The sequence below is a fragment of the Falco peregrinus genome, chromosome 8 (assembly GCF_023634155.1).
Source record: "Falco peregrinus isolate bFalPer1 chromosome 8, bFalPer1.pri, whole genome shotgun sequence".
Lineage (NCBI taxonomy): Eukaryota > Metazoa > Chordata > Aves > Falconiformes > Falconidae > Falco > Falco peregrinus.
The window spans coordinates 30,721,378-30,738,223 of record NC_073728.1 but is presented as its reverse complement, the minus strand read 5'-3'; the positions used below and the strand labels follow the sequence as shown (position 1 = coordinate 30,738,223).

The 16,846-nt window shown below is 39.0% G+C and overlaps 1 protein-coding gene across 1 annotated transcript in view; it reads left to right on the top strand.

Moving 5' to 3' along the window:
- The window catches only part of CLASP1 (cytoplasmic linker associated protein 1), a 181,290-nt gene that overhangs the window by 116,508 nt on the left and 47,936 nt on the right, over positions 1-16,846 (top strand). The window contains exons 22-25 of the mRNA XM_055811576.1: positions 2,875-2,982; positions 10,896-10,999; positions 13,525-13,548; positions 14,474-14,718. Of these exons, the coding sequence (XP_055667551.1) occupies positions 2,875-2,982; positions 10,896-10,999; positions 13,525-13,548; positions 14,474-14,718 (481 nt within the window). The remainder of the gene's footprint in view (positions 1-2,874; positions 2,983-10,895; positions 11,000-13,524; positions 13,549-14,473; positions 14,719-16,846) is intronic.

Here is a 16,846-nt window from a genome sequence, read left to right as displayed (position 1 = left end):
CTGGTTTAAGACAGCCTATTAGTATGTTTTAATAATGGCGTGAACTGTATCCAGCTGCTCTGACTTTCCAGATGAATTTGGTGAAACTGAGATGTACCTAGAAAGTTGGGATTTTACTGAAAGCGACCCACCCTTGTCCTGTGCTAAGCTCTCAGTCCAGAGCTGGCTGTGGGCACACTGTCTGCTTTCATCCTATTTACTCCTTTTAATCAGTTTTGCTACTCATTTACTTAATTTCTGTTCAACTCTTGGGGGCTGGGAATTCTGAAATTGAGACTCATGTCTGTCCTCTCTGCCTTTGCTGCCTGCACTGCGAAGACAGGCTGTAACAGTATGAGAGAGTTCTCTAAATGACAACACTGCTGGCTCTCGCTGTTGGCAGTGTCCAAAGAAAATACTCTGAGCAGCGGATACCCAATGCTCCTTACACAACACAGCAGTAAAAATGTAAGGCAGGTGCCTGGGAGTCCACAACAGACTGATCATTCAGTTCTTTTTAATCCATTCTTTTTTTTCCTTGCTTTTGTATTTGTACCCAGTAACATGTAAATCTTCGTTTGACCATTACTCATGAAGTACGCAGTGTTTGGTTTTGGGTGCTGTGTTTGTGGAGTCAGTATTGTGCTTCATCTGTGGCATCGCCCTGCTAGTCTGTTCTCATGCAGTTAAAGTGCATTTTCTTCATATTTCATGTTGCTGCTGTTAGCTGTTATGGAAGGAGAGTGTACTGTGTGCATCCATTAATTTTTTTAGTCATTCACATCTCTCCCTCTCTAAAGAGCCTTTGCTGGTTTTAATAGGGTTGTGTTATAGAAAAGACTGACAGATCTTCTCTACTTAAGAGAAATGACTGCTTGTGCAAGCCTGATGTGAGACTGCCATTATTTACATATAAGCATGAGACCCAAGAATGAGGTTTGCTTCTAGAGAGTCCTCAATTTCGAGCAAGTATTTGTGTGGAAGATTTTAGAGTGTTACTTTCACCTGTCAGTTTTTTTCTTTGTATGTCTGAGATAGGATTATTGTACTCATGGACCATAATTTCATCCAGTTCATGTAATTTAGTCTGTCTTACTTAAGACAATACTAACTCCCTCAGAAGTTTTAGACATTATGGTGATCTAATCAACTTGGTCAATATGTCATCTTGCATTGTCTGACATCAAAGGTCAACAGTCAGAACCATTAATTCATCTGAGAGATATGAGCTGGGTTTTGCAAAACTGGGAGGGATTTGACAAACCAAGAATTGGGCAATAGTCTGTATTTGAATTTTAAAGCCTAAATGTGAAGGTTTCTATTTTGTTCTGTACTGTTTTGCTTGAAAGGGTACTAATATACCCAGTGTATATGAGCCCACAAAAGCGCAGTAGGGGAAGTTCATTAGCTCGAGTCTAGGCATTTAAGTTCTGTGTACAAACCAATAGAAATTTATAAGAATACGTATATTTTGAAGTGTGCAAATGGCACTGTTTTTATAAATACAAGGTTACTGTTAAAGTATTAGCATAAAGCAGGTTCACGTTATGCGTGTGCCTCTGCTACGTTGTCATCAAAGCTGGTAGGTTACATTTTAGTCTGCGCATGAGAAAATTCCTTAAAGGCTTTTCTTTAACAGTCAAAATACGCTACTGCCTTTTCAAAACAGCAAAGGAAATCCCCCTTTGGTTATTAAATCCTTCAAGGTAAACTCATGATAATTAACTGCTATTGCTTTAGTTAACACATATCCCCTCTACCGGGCATAAAGCTTATTAAATAACTTTCTGCAAATGTCTTTCATCAAAATGGCACAGAATTTTCAGAGAAATAACCTGGTTCTAAATACCTACAATTTTTTTATAAAATCCTAAAAATCAATTCCTTAATGTTAAGCAATCTTCTAAGGGCCTAGCTCTGTCTTTCCTACTTGGACAGAACTTCAGCTAAAGTCAGGTTGCTTTTTACCATGAAAGCAGCTTAATCTTCTGTCTTCTGCTTTGTATTTGGCCAAATGAAGAATGTGCATATGATGCATTCCTGTGATGCAGCTGATAGGCAGGAGCCTTATTAGGTTGTGGGAAGTTGAACACTTGATAGCTGCCAGACTAAAGATAAGTCCTGTTGATGTAAGATTTTGTTGAAGAATATAGTTTAAAGCTTCCCTTAAGTGCGTATAAGTTTCAGCCTGTGTGCGTATAAAACCATAAATACAAGGTTTTAGAAATGTTTGAGGAGCAGAAATGAGATAACTTCTGTTAAAGATCTGAAGCTGCTTCTGTCTTAAAATTCAAACCACTGTTTAACCTGTCTTTCAGGTATTCAGGTTCTAAATGCTTTTTCCCAGTATCTTCCATTGGAGAAAAATATCTCTACAAGTCTGTACAATACACCTTTTTTTCCTTAGGATATTTGTTCATGGCAGAACTAGCCTTATGAAAGGCAAATTGATGTAAAAATAGTATATTGGTATTATGAGTACTTTAAAATTTTTTGACCTGCTGTTTTGTTCCCAAAGGGTGTTTATCTTAACGATTAAGGAAAATATATTCCAGAAGGGTTTCTTTCAGCCTCATCTGTTTTGCATGTTTTATAACAGTAGAGCTCCCCTAAATGATTGAAGATTCCTGCTCTACCTGAATAACAGAACTTGGATTGCTTAAGGAAAAAAAAAAAAGACTGTCAACCAGACATTTAATGCTGCTGAAATTTCACATCACAAATGCAGTTCAGCATGTAAGGTAGTTGGTTTGTAAAGAGCCTGGGCAGGCTGCTGCAAATTATAATTACTAATGTAATAATTACCGTAACTAACAGAAATGTAACTTGACTTTGAGCTTTCTGTCCTCATTAAACTTGTTCACCTTCTCTGAAACTCTCCATGCTGCATGCTAGCACGGAGCAGTCGTATCCCCCGACCCAGCATGAGTCAGGGGTGCAGTCGTGATACCAGCCGTGAGAGCAGTCGAGATACAAGCCCTGCTCGGGGCTTTCCTCCACTTGGTGAGTACATGTAGGCATTGGAGCTTTAAGGGTCAATATTTTTTTTTTCCTTTTCCCCTTGTTGTGATTGCCCTTTCAAGACACTGCCAGGTGGAATGAGCTGTTTCCTGTCCTCTGTTGGATTCCTGACACACTCCCCATTTCCAACCCTGTTTCCCTTCTGTTTTCTTCTGCATGCTTCAATTCTGGTTCTCAGCATTTCACTGTTAGAGGAAAATAGTTTAGTTAAAACTCTTGTAATTTGTAGTTTTGTTAAATCAGCTTGTATGGGGCTGCTGTGCTTCAGTTTACAGCACTGATGGAAATCTGTGGGAGAGCAAGCCTCCGTTTTCTAGGTCACAGTGAAGTAGTCAGTAGCATCGTAGCTTGTGGTTGAGTGACTAACTATTCATTGTCTGATTTTCTTACAGCCAGGTACTGTAACAGTATATAATTTCTATACTAAATCCTCCAATAGTTAGCTCTTTTTTAGAGTTTTTACATGACAGCGTCAATCATCAACTAACAAGTTGCACATGCCATTTTGTAGGAAAAAATTTCAAGCAACCTAAAATCGTGGAAAGGCTGAGGCTTTAAAGGAGCATCATTAATGTGCAGCTTAAGTGTACAGTACAAATAGAAAATCTCATTACGCTTACCACATGCAGAAGATTTTCTGCGCAATGCTGCAAATAGCAGGATACTTAATGTTTCTGATCAAATACCATATCATATGTTCAACCCAAATACATTACTTGTTGTATGAAAGACTTGTCATCTCGGACATGAAATATAGGTACTCTCCAGGCCCTCTTTGTAGTAATTTCATAGCTGTGCATGTGGTATTAAAAGTGAGAAAAAAGCTCTTACAGATTTCATCAAGGCTGAAGAATGGTATTACAGGATCTATTTTGCACATCGTGACGAAATACAGGTATATGATTGTGTAAGTGGAACATAGCATTTTGGGCTTAATACTACAACTTTAATCCAATATTGAGAAAAGGTTATGAAAAATAAAAACAAATGGGCAAAATTTCCTGTTTGCTTTTCATACTTGATTAATATACTGTACTTTAATCTTTTAAATTTAATAAATGTTGTCATTATTGATTTGGCTATCAGTGCAGAGGCTGGTTGTCTTTATATGAAATCTTTGGCAAAAATCCCATTGATTTCGATGATGCAGAGTGGAATCTTCAAGTTAATATTAGAGAGGTTTGGGGGTTCAAAACTTCATTATTTTGAGCTATAAAATAATTTTTTTGCATTATCTGTAGTATCTCAATTTTTTGTGAAAAATGGGAGGAGTTCAGCTTAGCATTCAGAACTTGGTTCATAGCTCTTTAAGATAAATACACGAACTTCATATTGATTAAGTGAAGCTGATTTGATACCAGCAGAGCCATAAAGGGAATGCAGATACACAACTGTAGCTTGTTTTTATAGTTACCTGCCTAGCTTCAGTTTTCAATGAAGCTTTTTTTTCTCCAGCCAAAGTATATAAGCAGGCTGGATTTCAGGGTTAACTTGTCAGTGTTCTCTGTCACTGTGCTGTTTTGTTTATTTTATTGAAAATACTTTAATTGAAATACTGACTTGAGCCCTTGTTGTGAGAAATTAACGCAGTGTACCAGAGTCAGAGTTAGTGTGACTTTTGTACACCACCACCACTACCGAGTCTGACTCGTACACTGACTATAAAATCTGTTACAGATGCGTATTACACTGTTTGTAACAAACTTTCTTGTGGGGAGAGGATCATTTCATTTTAGTTCATGACATATAATTACCTGAAGATTAATGCATTTCTAGAAATACATTGTTATTAAGTCATTAAGGTAATGTGGGGAGGAAGTATCAATGTAATAGTAACCCAGTATAGTTGTTAACCTGTTGTCTTTTTTTCTTGTATTTTCATTGAAATGCTTTAAGCTCAAACATGTTCATGAACTTGCTAATTATGTAGTGTGTAATTCATCTGAAAGAAATTCATATATGTCAGTTTAAGCCAATACAATATGATTCTGTTACAGTATTTCTAGAATCCAGTTAATCTAACATTAATGCTAAGATAATATAATCCTACTGTGCATGGTCCATTTTTGCTCATAAAGACTTACTTGTATATTAGTGAATTATAATTAAGCTAGCTGTATGTAAATGACAGGATTCTTGCATTTAATGGTATTACGGTCCATGTCAACACTGACTTCCTGACCTTGCAAATAGCTCTGCTTTCTTTCAGGGCTGCTGTGCAGGTATGCATGTCTGTGCACCAAACATCTTGCTTTCTAAGTTAGGAAACACCAGTGAAGAGTCACTCTATGCTCAGCCTCCTTGCAGAGATGTGATTTTTGTTTGTTTGGGTTTTTTTGTTTTGTTATTCCTCTCTCTTCATGGGCCTTGAATCTTGCAGTGATGTCCACAGGGGCACAGCGGATGGCTTGGGAGAAAGCAATTGTGAGCTCAGAATCTTAATTGTGAGGTTCAGTCCATAATCCTGCACTGACCTTGCAAATCTTTCATGAGTTAACTTGTGGTGTCAGTGGAATTGTTCTCTAGAATAAATGCATGTGTTCTCCATAGTTAGACCACTTTGCATATTCTGTAAAACTTTTAATCAAGCTCTCACGGCTGGGAAATTACTCAAATGTAATTTTTTCTCACTTTGTTCATTTCTGTTTTATAAGAGTATTTGTGTTTATGAATATTTTGTCTTAAATGGAAGACTTACAGTTTTTCTACTGCATGCATATATGCATAATTGGCAAAGCGTATTTGTATTAGGAGGTGATTCTGCTTTAGTTTTTCAGTTTCTTGACAGTATTAATAATGACGTTAAAGCAACAAGGCCTTCAGTGAGTCTCTGGTGATGAACTGCTCAAAGGATTAATTGGTTTCTTTCTTGGGACAGTTGCTTTGAACTAGGTGAGCGTGTCATTGCTAGACACTGGGAAAACCTCTTTAGAAAAACTAAATTTTTGTAATTTGGAAATGACTCAACCAGCTTTCTATTTGCTTTCATAAAGAACTCACCTTTTTATGCTGAATCCAAGAACTGAAAACCTATCCAAAGGCATTTTGTGATTGATGTGCTGCTGACAACTGGGAATTGAAGTGGGAGCTATATTTGGCTTCAGGTCTTCTGCTACTGTGCGTGCTCCGTTGCTATTAACAATTTGTATACATGTGGTGTAATTCCAGATAGGGGTATGATGTGCATATTTGGATTATCTGTACATGTACATAGATTCAAGAAAACGTGTATGCAAAATTTGTTAAAAGCAACAGACTTTTGGTAGTAGCAACAGCTATGATATGTGTGTACGTGTGTTTACTTGGAAAAGAAACCCAACCTGGGGACCTACATGCAGTGGTTGGCTGACCTCCCTGTATGACTCTTTCTGCTTACGTCATTACTCATTCTCTTTGTTAATGTTGGGTGTTTTTTTATGCATAGGCTAGAATGTTGTGGAAAAATACTTGCAAGCACAATTCCTATCCATTCATCATGGCTTCACTTCGGGGTTTAGATCAGACACATCTAAATCCTGCTCTGTAGTTCTGTGCTCCACGTTCTCATGATGGCTGTCTTCCAGATCTGTGGGTCTGGAACGTGACTGATGTGCACTGGGGTGTGTTTGGTTTTATTTTTATTTTTTTTTCTGAACTGCACTGGATTTGGGACTGTTACAAATGAGTTTTGTCACGCATCGTGTTTACGGACATGGGGGAAAGCGGGGAAAGCTACAGATGGACATGTCACTGTGGGGCTTGCACTGTATCCATGTGCATTCATATACAGCATCATTTCCCTGTCACTATGAAACACCTTTACTGGTAGCAGTCACATGCATCCCCTTTGGATTGTGGCATTTTCTGTCTCGGGTTAAATGTGTGTTAATCCTGTGGGTGTTGCCATTCCTTCTACTTGCAGCTTCTCGACGTCATTCCAGGTCCACTAGTGCTCTCTCCACTGCTGATTCTGTTGGGCAGTCAGGTGAACAAGCGCTAACTGCATGAATCCGCTTCTTATACGTGGTCTTGTTTTACGCCATCTTAACATTTGCCATCACGTGCATCAGTCAGCACTTGGCATGTGCTTCTCACCGCTGTGGGGCTTTCTGTTCTGTTTTTGTTCAACGTGGATTTTTGTTTTGAATTTCATTTATTGGATGTTTTTTAATTTTACATGTTTTTAGGAACGTTGTGAACAGTGTTTAAACAAAGGGTGATCCAGGGCTTTCTCAGTTCTCCAGTAAATTGGATCAGTTGTGCAGCATGGGCTAAATCCTGATGGATGCAGATCACTTGCAACTTCTGTTTATATTTCCTCTTTAGCTGTGGTAGCAGTTCCCAGTGCCTAGGACCGGATCCCAGTCAGTGGGTTTCATCCCATTTATTACTAAATATTCTGGACTCCTCCTGTCTCTGTTAATAAAAGTTCTTTGTGGGATCCCTTCCAAAATAGACAAGATCAGCAAGGATAAAGCACCTGATGAGCTTTCAAAATGGAAAATAACATATTTGGAGCATAACACATGCTGATGCATCCTCCATATAATTCTGAAGGCCTTGTCCAAAGTACATGGAAGTTGTTGAAAGAATGATTCTCTTAATTTCACTGGGCTTTGCATCAGGAGACTAGTGGTTACATATAATGAAAAAAATCCACAGGTTCCAGTTGCTTCTTCGATTCTCAGTTGTGGAGAACCTGTAACTCCCTCTGAAATCAGGATATTTCACTGGGAGTCTTAAAAGTAAATGAGTGAGGGCTGCTAGCTTTGGGACAACAGAGACTTAGTTGTGGGGACAAAGATGATGTAGAAGATGAGCGCCTCAGTGTTTTCTTGGAGGCTAAAGTTGTGTGAGGAATTAGTGATACTGAAAGTTATTTAATATAACCCCTCTCAGGTAGGGAGTGAAAAATAGTGTGTTTCTCATAAACATAAATTTCTAGTTAAACAGTTGTCACTTAACTAAAACGCTCAAATAGTTTCCTGTGTCAGGTTACTCAGCAGAAACAATGCAAGCTGATTTGACTGGCATTTTTCAAAGTAAAAGTTTGAATCTGTATAAACAAAAATCGTTGAAAAGATGTAAAACACCTTGATTGTAAGGTGGATTTAGTCTTTGTTTGCATTCAGCTGCCTGTGATAGTCACTTCACGTTTGGCTCCTGTGGTTTGGTACAAAGCATGTCCGAATCGTATACAGTTACACTGAGTCCTAAAGAAGGCCAAAATCTCCCTAAAAATGACAAAAATCAGGCCAAAAATGGTGATTGCAAATTTTCACCGAGTTTGTGACAAGTAAAACTAATCTAGCCAGGGAGACATGGGAATAAGGCCAGAGCATACTCTGTTTATTTCTTGCCCAGTAACATTGGGCTTGCCTGTACTGGTTATTCCTAGAGCCAAATCCTAGTCCCATGTCAGAGACATGCTGAGGTCTCCCCTGAGGTCTCGCTCCTGTACTCGGGTATGGCAACAGTGTCATGGGGGGAAGCCCGGAGTGACTTGGGTGTTACGAATTTAAAGATCACTGAATGAAATACTTAAGAAAATTCCTGATAGCCTTGGAGGCAGATAAAAGCCAGCATGCCACAGTGTACTTAGTTTAAAAAAAAAAAGCTCAATTTTGTTTCTTAATGCTGGGTATTTAAACTGGTCTACAACTGAATTACTTTGTCATTCTGTTCTTCATTTTTTTAAAAAACCCAACAACTATCTTCCCTTTTCTAATGTAATACTAAATTTACGTGAAAATGAATGACAGTGGTATTTTTTTGATGCTATGATATCTCAAAAGTTAAAGCCAAATTCTGATCTCAGTAACACTTGAGTAATACATTGAGTTGGGTTTAAATATAAAAGTCTAGAACTTGCCTCAACATTTGCAGCCTTTGTACTGTACCAGATAACATTTGCACTTAGAAAAATACTTGTTTTCTGTACATCTTTGTGGTGTATATCTCTGTAGTAGTGACTTCAGTTTCAATCAGACCTAATGTATTCTCATTTTCCGTGCTTCTATTAAGAATGTACAGATCTTTCCATTTTAGGGATGAAGTACTGTTTCACCTAAATATTTGAAATTATTCTTCAACCCAAATGCATTAAAAAAGGGGATAGTAATAACACATACAATTTTTATTTTTCTGTGAAATGTCATGATTTGATTACTTTTTGGCAGTAGTTCTAAGAAGTTTGTTTATTTTTTTTTCCCTTGTAATGTGTTTTGTAGAAAACGTGCTTTTGTTGTAAATCAGAAATGTCTTGTCTGGGTACATAACTCTGAGAAACAGTAAACTTTGATAGGTAACACTTCTATTTGAAATAAATACAGGGGGTTTTTAGTCTCAAAATACTTCAGATTTTAAAAAACCTTCCCTATTTCCCCTCAGTAGGTTGATCTCCAACATGCTCAGGTAAAGCTTTGGAATTAGTACAGTAGACGGGCAAATTTCAGTCTCTGATTTAAGTTATGCATGTCAGTGTGAGTTAACTCCTTAAAAGGTATTTCAGTGCATTAGTTTTTTTAAAGAAAAAAGCAATGAAGTTTTATGGTAAGTGCAGTGTTTTTCACAAAAAACACAGTAAGCTGCTGAACATCATGTTTGACCTCAGTTTTGTGGAAATCCACAATATAGTTATGTGTTTAAATAAATAGTATATTTCCTTTGTTAAATTAAATATAGATTAAGTAACACAATACTTGTTTGACTTGATCCCTCTCTCTTGCTGCTTGTTGAGTGCCTCCAAGGTAGATCAGCTGAAGGTCTGTTAAATGGGTTCCTGCAGCTTGATTCGTGCACCACCAAATTTGTTGCCAAAGCTCCTACTGGTGCGTGTGGGCACAGGGAAAAGAGGTGTAAGGTGTGTCCTAGGAGGGATATTCCCAGTCTTTATTGAGCAAATGCAATCCCACACAGAAACAAAAACTTGGAATGCCAAAACCAGTATCTTTCTGCTTGTAGACCAGAGCCAGGATCCCAGTAATACGGTATCTGATCTACCCATATCTAGAAGGACTATGCTGCCAGAGCCTGGCCTGTGGTGCTCAAGTCACTGATTCTGTCATATCCCTGCTAACACGCCATTCTGAATTTGGCCTTTGCCCAGAGAAACTAATTTCAGTAGCTTTTCTGGTAGACTGAGCAAGTAATAAAATAAACTAAGTAGTATTAGGAGTCTTAAATGGTATTTTAAACTTAATCCTGTTGCTTTGGATACCATTGAGAACTTTGTCCCTTTGAATTTGATGGCAGAGATGATATTGTTTGATCAAAAAAATGTATTTTGATATATCTTGGAGCTTTCAAGTGACAAACTGTTTCTCAAGAACAGTAATAAAAAATTGGAGTCACTTCACAAGCAAACAATAAACCTTATTTTTATACTGTGGGTGTAGGGGGATATTCTAATGGTTAATCAAGCCTTGAGGCAAAAATAGGCTAATCTAGTCTTGCATCCTTGCCTGAGAAGAAGCTGCAGGATGGATGAGTGCTCGGGTATTAACATGTTCTGACACTGGGCACGGTTTTGTCTCTGAAGTTAATGAGAAGCTTTCTCTTTATTTCTGAGAGTGCCAGATTGGGACTGGCCTGTCTGCCTCTGACACTACAATAAAACTTTGAAACAGCAACTGTCTAAAAAGAAACACAAAGTAGATACCCTGCTTCCCAGCTTAAAAATAATTAAAAAAAAGAAGTTGCCCTGAGGATCCAAAATTGTCTCTGGGGCCCAATAAATGATAGTTTATTTCTTACTCTAATGGCAAACTCTCTAGATCTGTGGATGAAAGAGTGTTTAATGGAAAAGCACTGTGAGTTCCCAGAGCCTGTGGGGAGAGCTGCTTAGGCACCTGATTAGGATTCAAAGTGAATGTGAATTCATTTAACAATCCCTTTCAATGTTGTCTTTTGTGCAGACCGGTTTGGACTCGGACAGCCAGGCAGGATGCCTGCTTCTGTGAATGCCATGCGAGTCCTGAGCACAAGCACAGATCTGGAGGCTGCTGTGGCCGATGCACTGGTAAGAGGAAAAATGCAAAATGCTTCCGACACCGGAAAGTGGCTTAAAGTTACCTGTACGTACATTCTCCTCTTTCTAAATAGCTTTGTTCTGATTGTGTCAGTGTCTGATGCTGTAGAGTTAGTTACCTTTTGCTGTGTTGTCTTTGGGTATATTGGCAGCAATATTTGTTTCCTTATTCTGTGTTAGTTCCCCACAGTTGTTATCAAATAGACCGCTGTGGCTCGGTGCTAGAGCTGCAGGATGGGTTGAATCAGCCGTTTGTCTTTCATGGGCTGTCAGAGGATGCATATGGCACTGGGGGTGTGCTCAGCACCCCTGGGGTCAGGGATATCCATCAGTCCCGTTACCTGCATGAAGACTTTGCAGAAAAACAGTGTGTTCTCTGTTAGTGTTGACTTCTGACCAGCTTGCAACAAGAACTGAGAATTTCACAAGCTGCTGTCCTGTGTTATTTCACCTGGCTAAAAACTCGGATCAGTTTATAACCTGGCTTGCGGTAATCAGTACCATCCCATGCATTTCAGTCAGAGTGTATTTGTCTGTTAGTACTTTCAAATATTTCGTGCATTTCCAAGTATTGTAATTAAAAAAAAAAATAAAAATTGTACTGTACTATAATGTATATCTTGGCTAGAGCCCAGAAAGTGTTTTCTGGTCTTCAGAAGACAAGTGTTAAAATAAGCCTTTGGATTTACCTTGAATATTTGGGGGAGAGAGGATATGTAGAGGCAGAAGCAGTTACTGTACAGCATTACCTGGGTACCAGTATACCATGGGTCTTCTCCAGCTCTAGACCTGACCTGAGGGGAGAATTTCCTGATGCATCTCAAGACAGTCATCTCAGAGCACTCTTTATGGAGAATGAACCATGTCCCCAGAGTTTGTGATGGTTGTCCTTTCTCCGTTTCCTAGTTCACTTTCGCTGAGTATGGCTAACATTTTCCTTTTTATTTTTGATGATCACCCAGCTCATGTCACCTCCATTTCTAGATGATTATTAGAGTATTCCTAGAGAAATGTCAATTTTTACAAAAATCTACTTTCTGTTTTTTTTAAAAAAAACATATTAATTGTGAATAATAGAAGGTAGGACAGCATAGGACGGTATACAATAGACAGCACTGTTACATTTGGTGGGCTGAATCCTCAATGGGCATTTTCATTACCAAATACAGCAGCTTGTCAGCCAATTTCTGTTCTCGGCACCTCAAATTTGCCACCAGAGCAGTTCAGGGCATAATTATAGGTGATGGTTTGCCTCTGTAAAGGAAATCAGGCTGTATCCCTGGATGTGAGCAGTTGCTGAACACAGGTTTCTTGAGGCGGGGAGAGCGTTAAGTGTTCCAGTTCACTGCCGATCACTGAGATCTCTTTAGGTGTGACTTAATCTTCAGCTAGACTTACAGAGTTCCTTTTTAGATCTTCCACTGTTTTACACTAAATAACATTATACTGGAATGTTAAAATCTGAAAGGGTTGAACACTTAAGAGGGAAGTCCTTAAGTTTAGCTGGAAAGCAAGCAGTGCTGCTACCTTGATTGATCAATCTGAATTTGTATGACTTTAGGGATACAATGTGATCTTGTTGTCCCCTTCTTTCCCACCACCCCAGTTTTCTCTTTCTTGGTTGTCTTCTCACAAGAAGCAATTTACAAACTGTGTTCAGGCTCCTTTTGAGAGAGTAATGCAATGCCAGCTTTTATCCAGCAGCCTTGTTTTCAGCAGAGTATTCTTTTTCCCTGTAGTACGAAATGAAAAGAACTTTTCCAAAGATAGCTTCAGCCAAATACTCAGTTTAAACAAAACACAGTGGGTCATTTTGTGACCTCTGCTCCCTGTGTACAATTCCTGTTGGGTCCACTGCTTCTGTTTGAGAGCTGGACTTGGCTTAAACCCACAGCGTCTAATACTGGGAATCAGTGCTCAGATCTGTCAGAAGAGCTCAAAGGGTGATGGAAACTCTGCCACTAAGTAAGGCCTTTAAGCCAGGGGTGTCAGCCAGGGAGTCTTGAAAGAAGCTAAGCTTCAAAAAAGTGTGGTGTAAGAACTGCAGGTTGAAAGAGAACTTGGTTAAGTGAAGTTGATTAAATGTGCTGTACTGTAGATAGTGGTTTCCTGACATCAGAATTTCTTTCCAACACTGTAAAATCAAATGGTACTAATAGCATGTGGGGAAATGAATCATTACTAAAACCTCTGGTATCTTCCAGAGCAGCGTTTCTGAAAAGTAAGCCACGAAGTGCTGTGTATAAACCTGTCATTTAAAAAACTTACTGATAGATAATCTCACTTCCAAGCTTCCTAATGGAAATTGTAGGCTGTACAAGTAGTACAACAGCTAGGAGATAAGGTCAGGCGTTATTATACCCACTTTTATTTTGCGTAAATTGTGGATTTTTGTTTTTTTTTAATTTGCTAAGACACATTTGCTATACGTTTTTGTTGCAAAGACAAACCCTACATAAGCTTCTGACATAATTCTCTATGCTTTTTCCCACCCTTCAATATTTTCCTGCCTACAGCTGTTAGGAGACTCCAGGAGCAAGGTACTAGTGCTTTCTTGACTTTTTATTTCTACTTTCCAACTTCCCCACCTTGTTGCTAACACCCATGATACTGCACTTGAGTTAATTTCTACGCTTCAATACTGCAGTCATAGTAGAAGCAAAATTCTGCTGGCTTTATAAGTCTGAGAACTGCAGGACTGGACACTGCAAGGAATTCTATAGCAAACACTTTAGTATATAGATTGTCGTCTTCAGATACATTGTCTTATCAATCCTGTTCTGCTAAGGTTCATTCAAGAGTTTGTTTTGTAGTATAGCATACAATTTATTTTGCTACAATAATTATTTGAATATCCCTTCTGTAAGGATTGAGGTTGTCAAAGATGTACCTAAGGGAATCAGGTCCTCTAATGCCATTCTGTGGAAATGAATGGGGTTTGAGTACTCGACTCCCATAGCAGCCTCTGGAAAAATCCTAGCCCAAACTAACAAAGAAATTGTCATCGCCTATATCCCAGTGCATTTCTAGAGTCACTTCGTTGTCAATATCAAAGTGACTGTGCCATGTCAGCACAGATTCCTTCAGCTCTTTATCTTTTTTTTTTCCTTGAAGTAAAGGTTTTATCATCATAGAGTCTGTAACAATGGAAGTGACCGTTATTGACAGTAAAGCAACATACGATTTCATTACCAGTAGCTAATTCCACTGGGCATAAGTATCTCTCATGCTGGGGAAGGCAGGCCCTGTTCCCCTTAGTCACTCAGATAGTCTCATTGAAATCAATGGGAACTGTCTTGCGCTAATGTGAGAGGTAAGCAGGCAGTGCTTGGTGACATCTTTAAAACACAGAATTCTGTCACTGTAACAATAACATTAGTCTTGGTGATTACGGATAGAATGTTTTTGGTTTGGCATTGATGTAACTATGTATAACTTGCTAAGTCTGAGTTTTCCCTTTTCCAGAAAAAGCCAGTGAGAAGGAGATATGAGCCCTATGGGATGTACTCTGATGACGATGCTAACAGCGATGCATCAAGTGCTTGCTCGGAGCGCTCCTATGGTTCCAGGAATGGGGGCATTCCACACTACCTGCGGCAGACTGAAGATGTAGCCGAGGTCCTCAACCACTGTGCCAGCTCCAACTGGTCTGAAAGGAAAGAGGGGCTCATAGGTCTTCAGAACTTACTGAAAAGCCAGCGGACACTGAGGTGACCTTGATAGTTTTACAGTGTCAGTCATTCATGAGAGATAGCTATAGGTGAAAATCAGTACCTGCCTTATGGAGACAGACCGTATCTTTCACAGTTGTGAAGGCTTAGTCTCCGCAATGTAGGACTCAGCAGAAATTTTTCCAAAAGTAATGTCATCAGTATAATTGGCGTGAAATTTGTAGCAGTAAGGTAGAAAGAACTCAGGATAGCATGCTGCCTTCTCATAGCATGCCTCTGTCTCATGAAGACCTCCAATGGTAGGTGTTTGTTGCAGCACAGTGAGATTTCCCACAATGTCAGTACTGTAAATGCACCCAAAGGGTGGTACCATTTTTACATTAGTCTGAACACTCAATTTTTTTTTCCTAGCAACTTAGTTGGTGTAGCAAACATTCACTGCACTTCCTCTAAAATGACTCAGAGTGCGTGTGTTTCGAAGGTGAGATCAGATGATGCTGTCAGTGTGTTGGCTATACTTTGACTCTTTATGAAAGCTGTGTTAGTTGTAATTGTAGGTATTATTTGTAACTTGAAAAGAGCTTGTATCAGAAACTTGAGTATCCTATAAATGGTGTGGTTTATAACGTAGAGGGAAGTTTCTTACAGCAATGAAGTAGGTGTAACAACTCTGAAACTTTGCTTATGGTAGGAGAGGCAGACGTTTTTCCCTTGTTGAAAGCCACATAAACCCTTCAAACACCTTCGGTATGTTACACATTAAAACAGATCTTAGCATTACTCAACAGTCACATGGAAACTTCATATGGCCACAGGTCATCTTAACTAAAGTCCACTGGCTCTCAGGCCGTAGGCTTTTCACCCTTAGTTTATGGTGACAGTATTTGAAAACAGGCTGTTTCTCTCTTGGCTCTTTTGAAGATAACATTCATGAATATCTGTGAAGGTTTTATTTTCCTGTTAAGAATACTATGTACTTCAGTTATGACCAAGTTTAAAGTGATGGTTGTATGGTTTATAGCCTGCCTACTTGGATTTGCACAATTGTTTCCATTTTTAAAACGCCTTCACATTGGCTGAAAATATTTGATTGTCCATGTTAACAAGCTGAATGAAAACGTACTGAGCAGACCTGGAAAGGTTATTCTTTTGCCATCGTAAAAATATTCTAGCACTTCACACGATGTGGTACAGCCCTTAAGTGGGAAGTGCTACAGGTTTTTAATATGGGTCCTTCAGAGTCTCTAGTTCAGCGATGCTCTTTGATGTGGTCTATTTACAAGTCTTTTAAAAGATACTTCCCATATCTATGCTGTCTTTTTTTCTTTTTCTTTATTTTAACAAACTGTCTGGGGAGAACTGTGACACCTTATATACTTGTATGAAAATGTTGGGTGGGACTCGTTTTGCCACACAGGTGTGTTAGGATTATAACCAAGGTTTTGAGGCCTATTGGGGATAGTTCCAGGGGAGGAAATGTTGAGAAGGGTGGGCGATGGGCTATCGATCCAGATCAGTAACTCTTAGCACAAATGCCAGTAGAATTAAACGATTGTTTTCAACCCTGTCGGATTCGGTGTTTGAACTGTGCTGCTTGTCCCTCAAGCTAGCACGTTTTCTTAGCTTTGATCCTGACTAATTTAGAAACCTGTCCCAGAAACTACACCCCTGCAGAGTTATTTTTTTAATTGGCTACTGGTTTTAGTGTTCTAGTTTATATTTCATTTTGGTTTGCTTTTGGTCTGCTTCCTCCTTGGTTCAGGGTTGTTCTGGTGCCTGTTCTAATGATTAGATTTTATCATCCTGTTTGTTCCCACAGCATCTTGCTGAACATCATCAAGGTCATTAGTACAAGGGGCAAGTCTGTATGTCTTCTAATTAAACCTGTTATCTTCTGTTGTGGTATAACAAGTTTAATAAAAGGCAGTGATGTGGCTAGGTTTTCTTTAGTACTCTGAGCTGAAAGGTGGCTGATCCTATATGAGCTGGGATTTACATATTCAGAAAGATGTGCGTGCAAAGTGGTATGGTGCTTACCTGTTCTCTTTGTTTCGTACAGCTTCATGTGGCCTGGTTCTCTAAGGGCTCCCTGTAAGGTCTCCTAAATAAAACAAGGCCAACGAGCCCCTTAAGGAAATGTTCTCCAACTGACTGTTTCAGTTTAGTA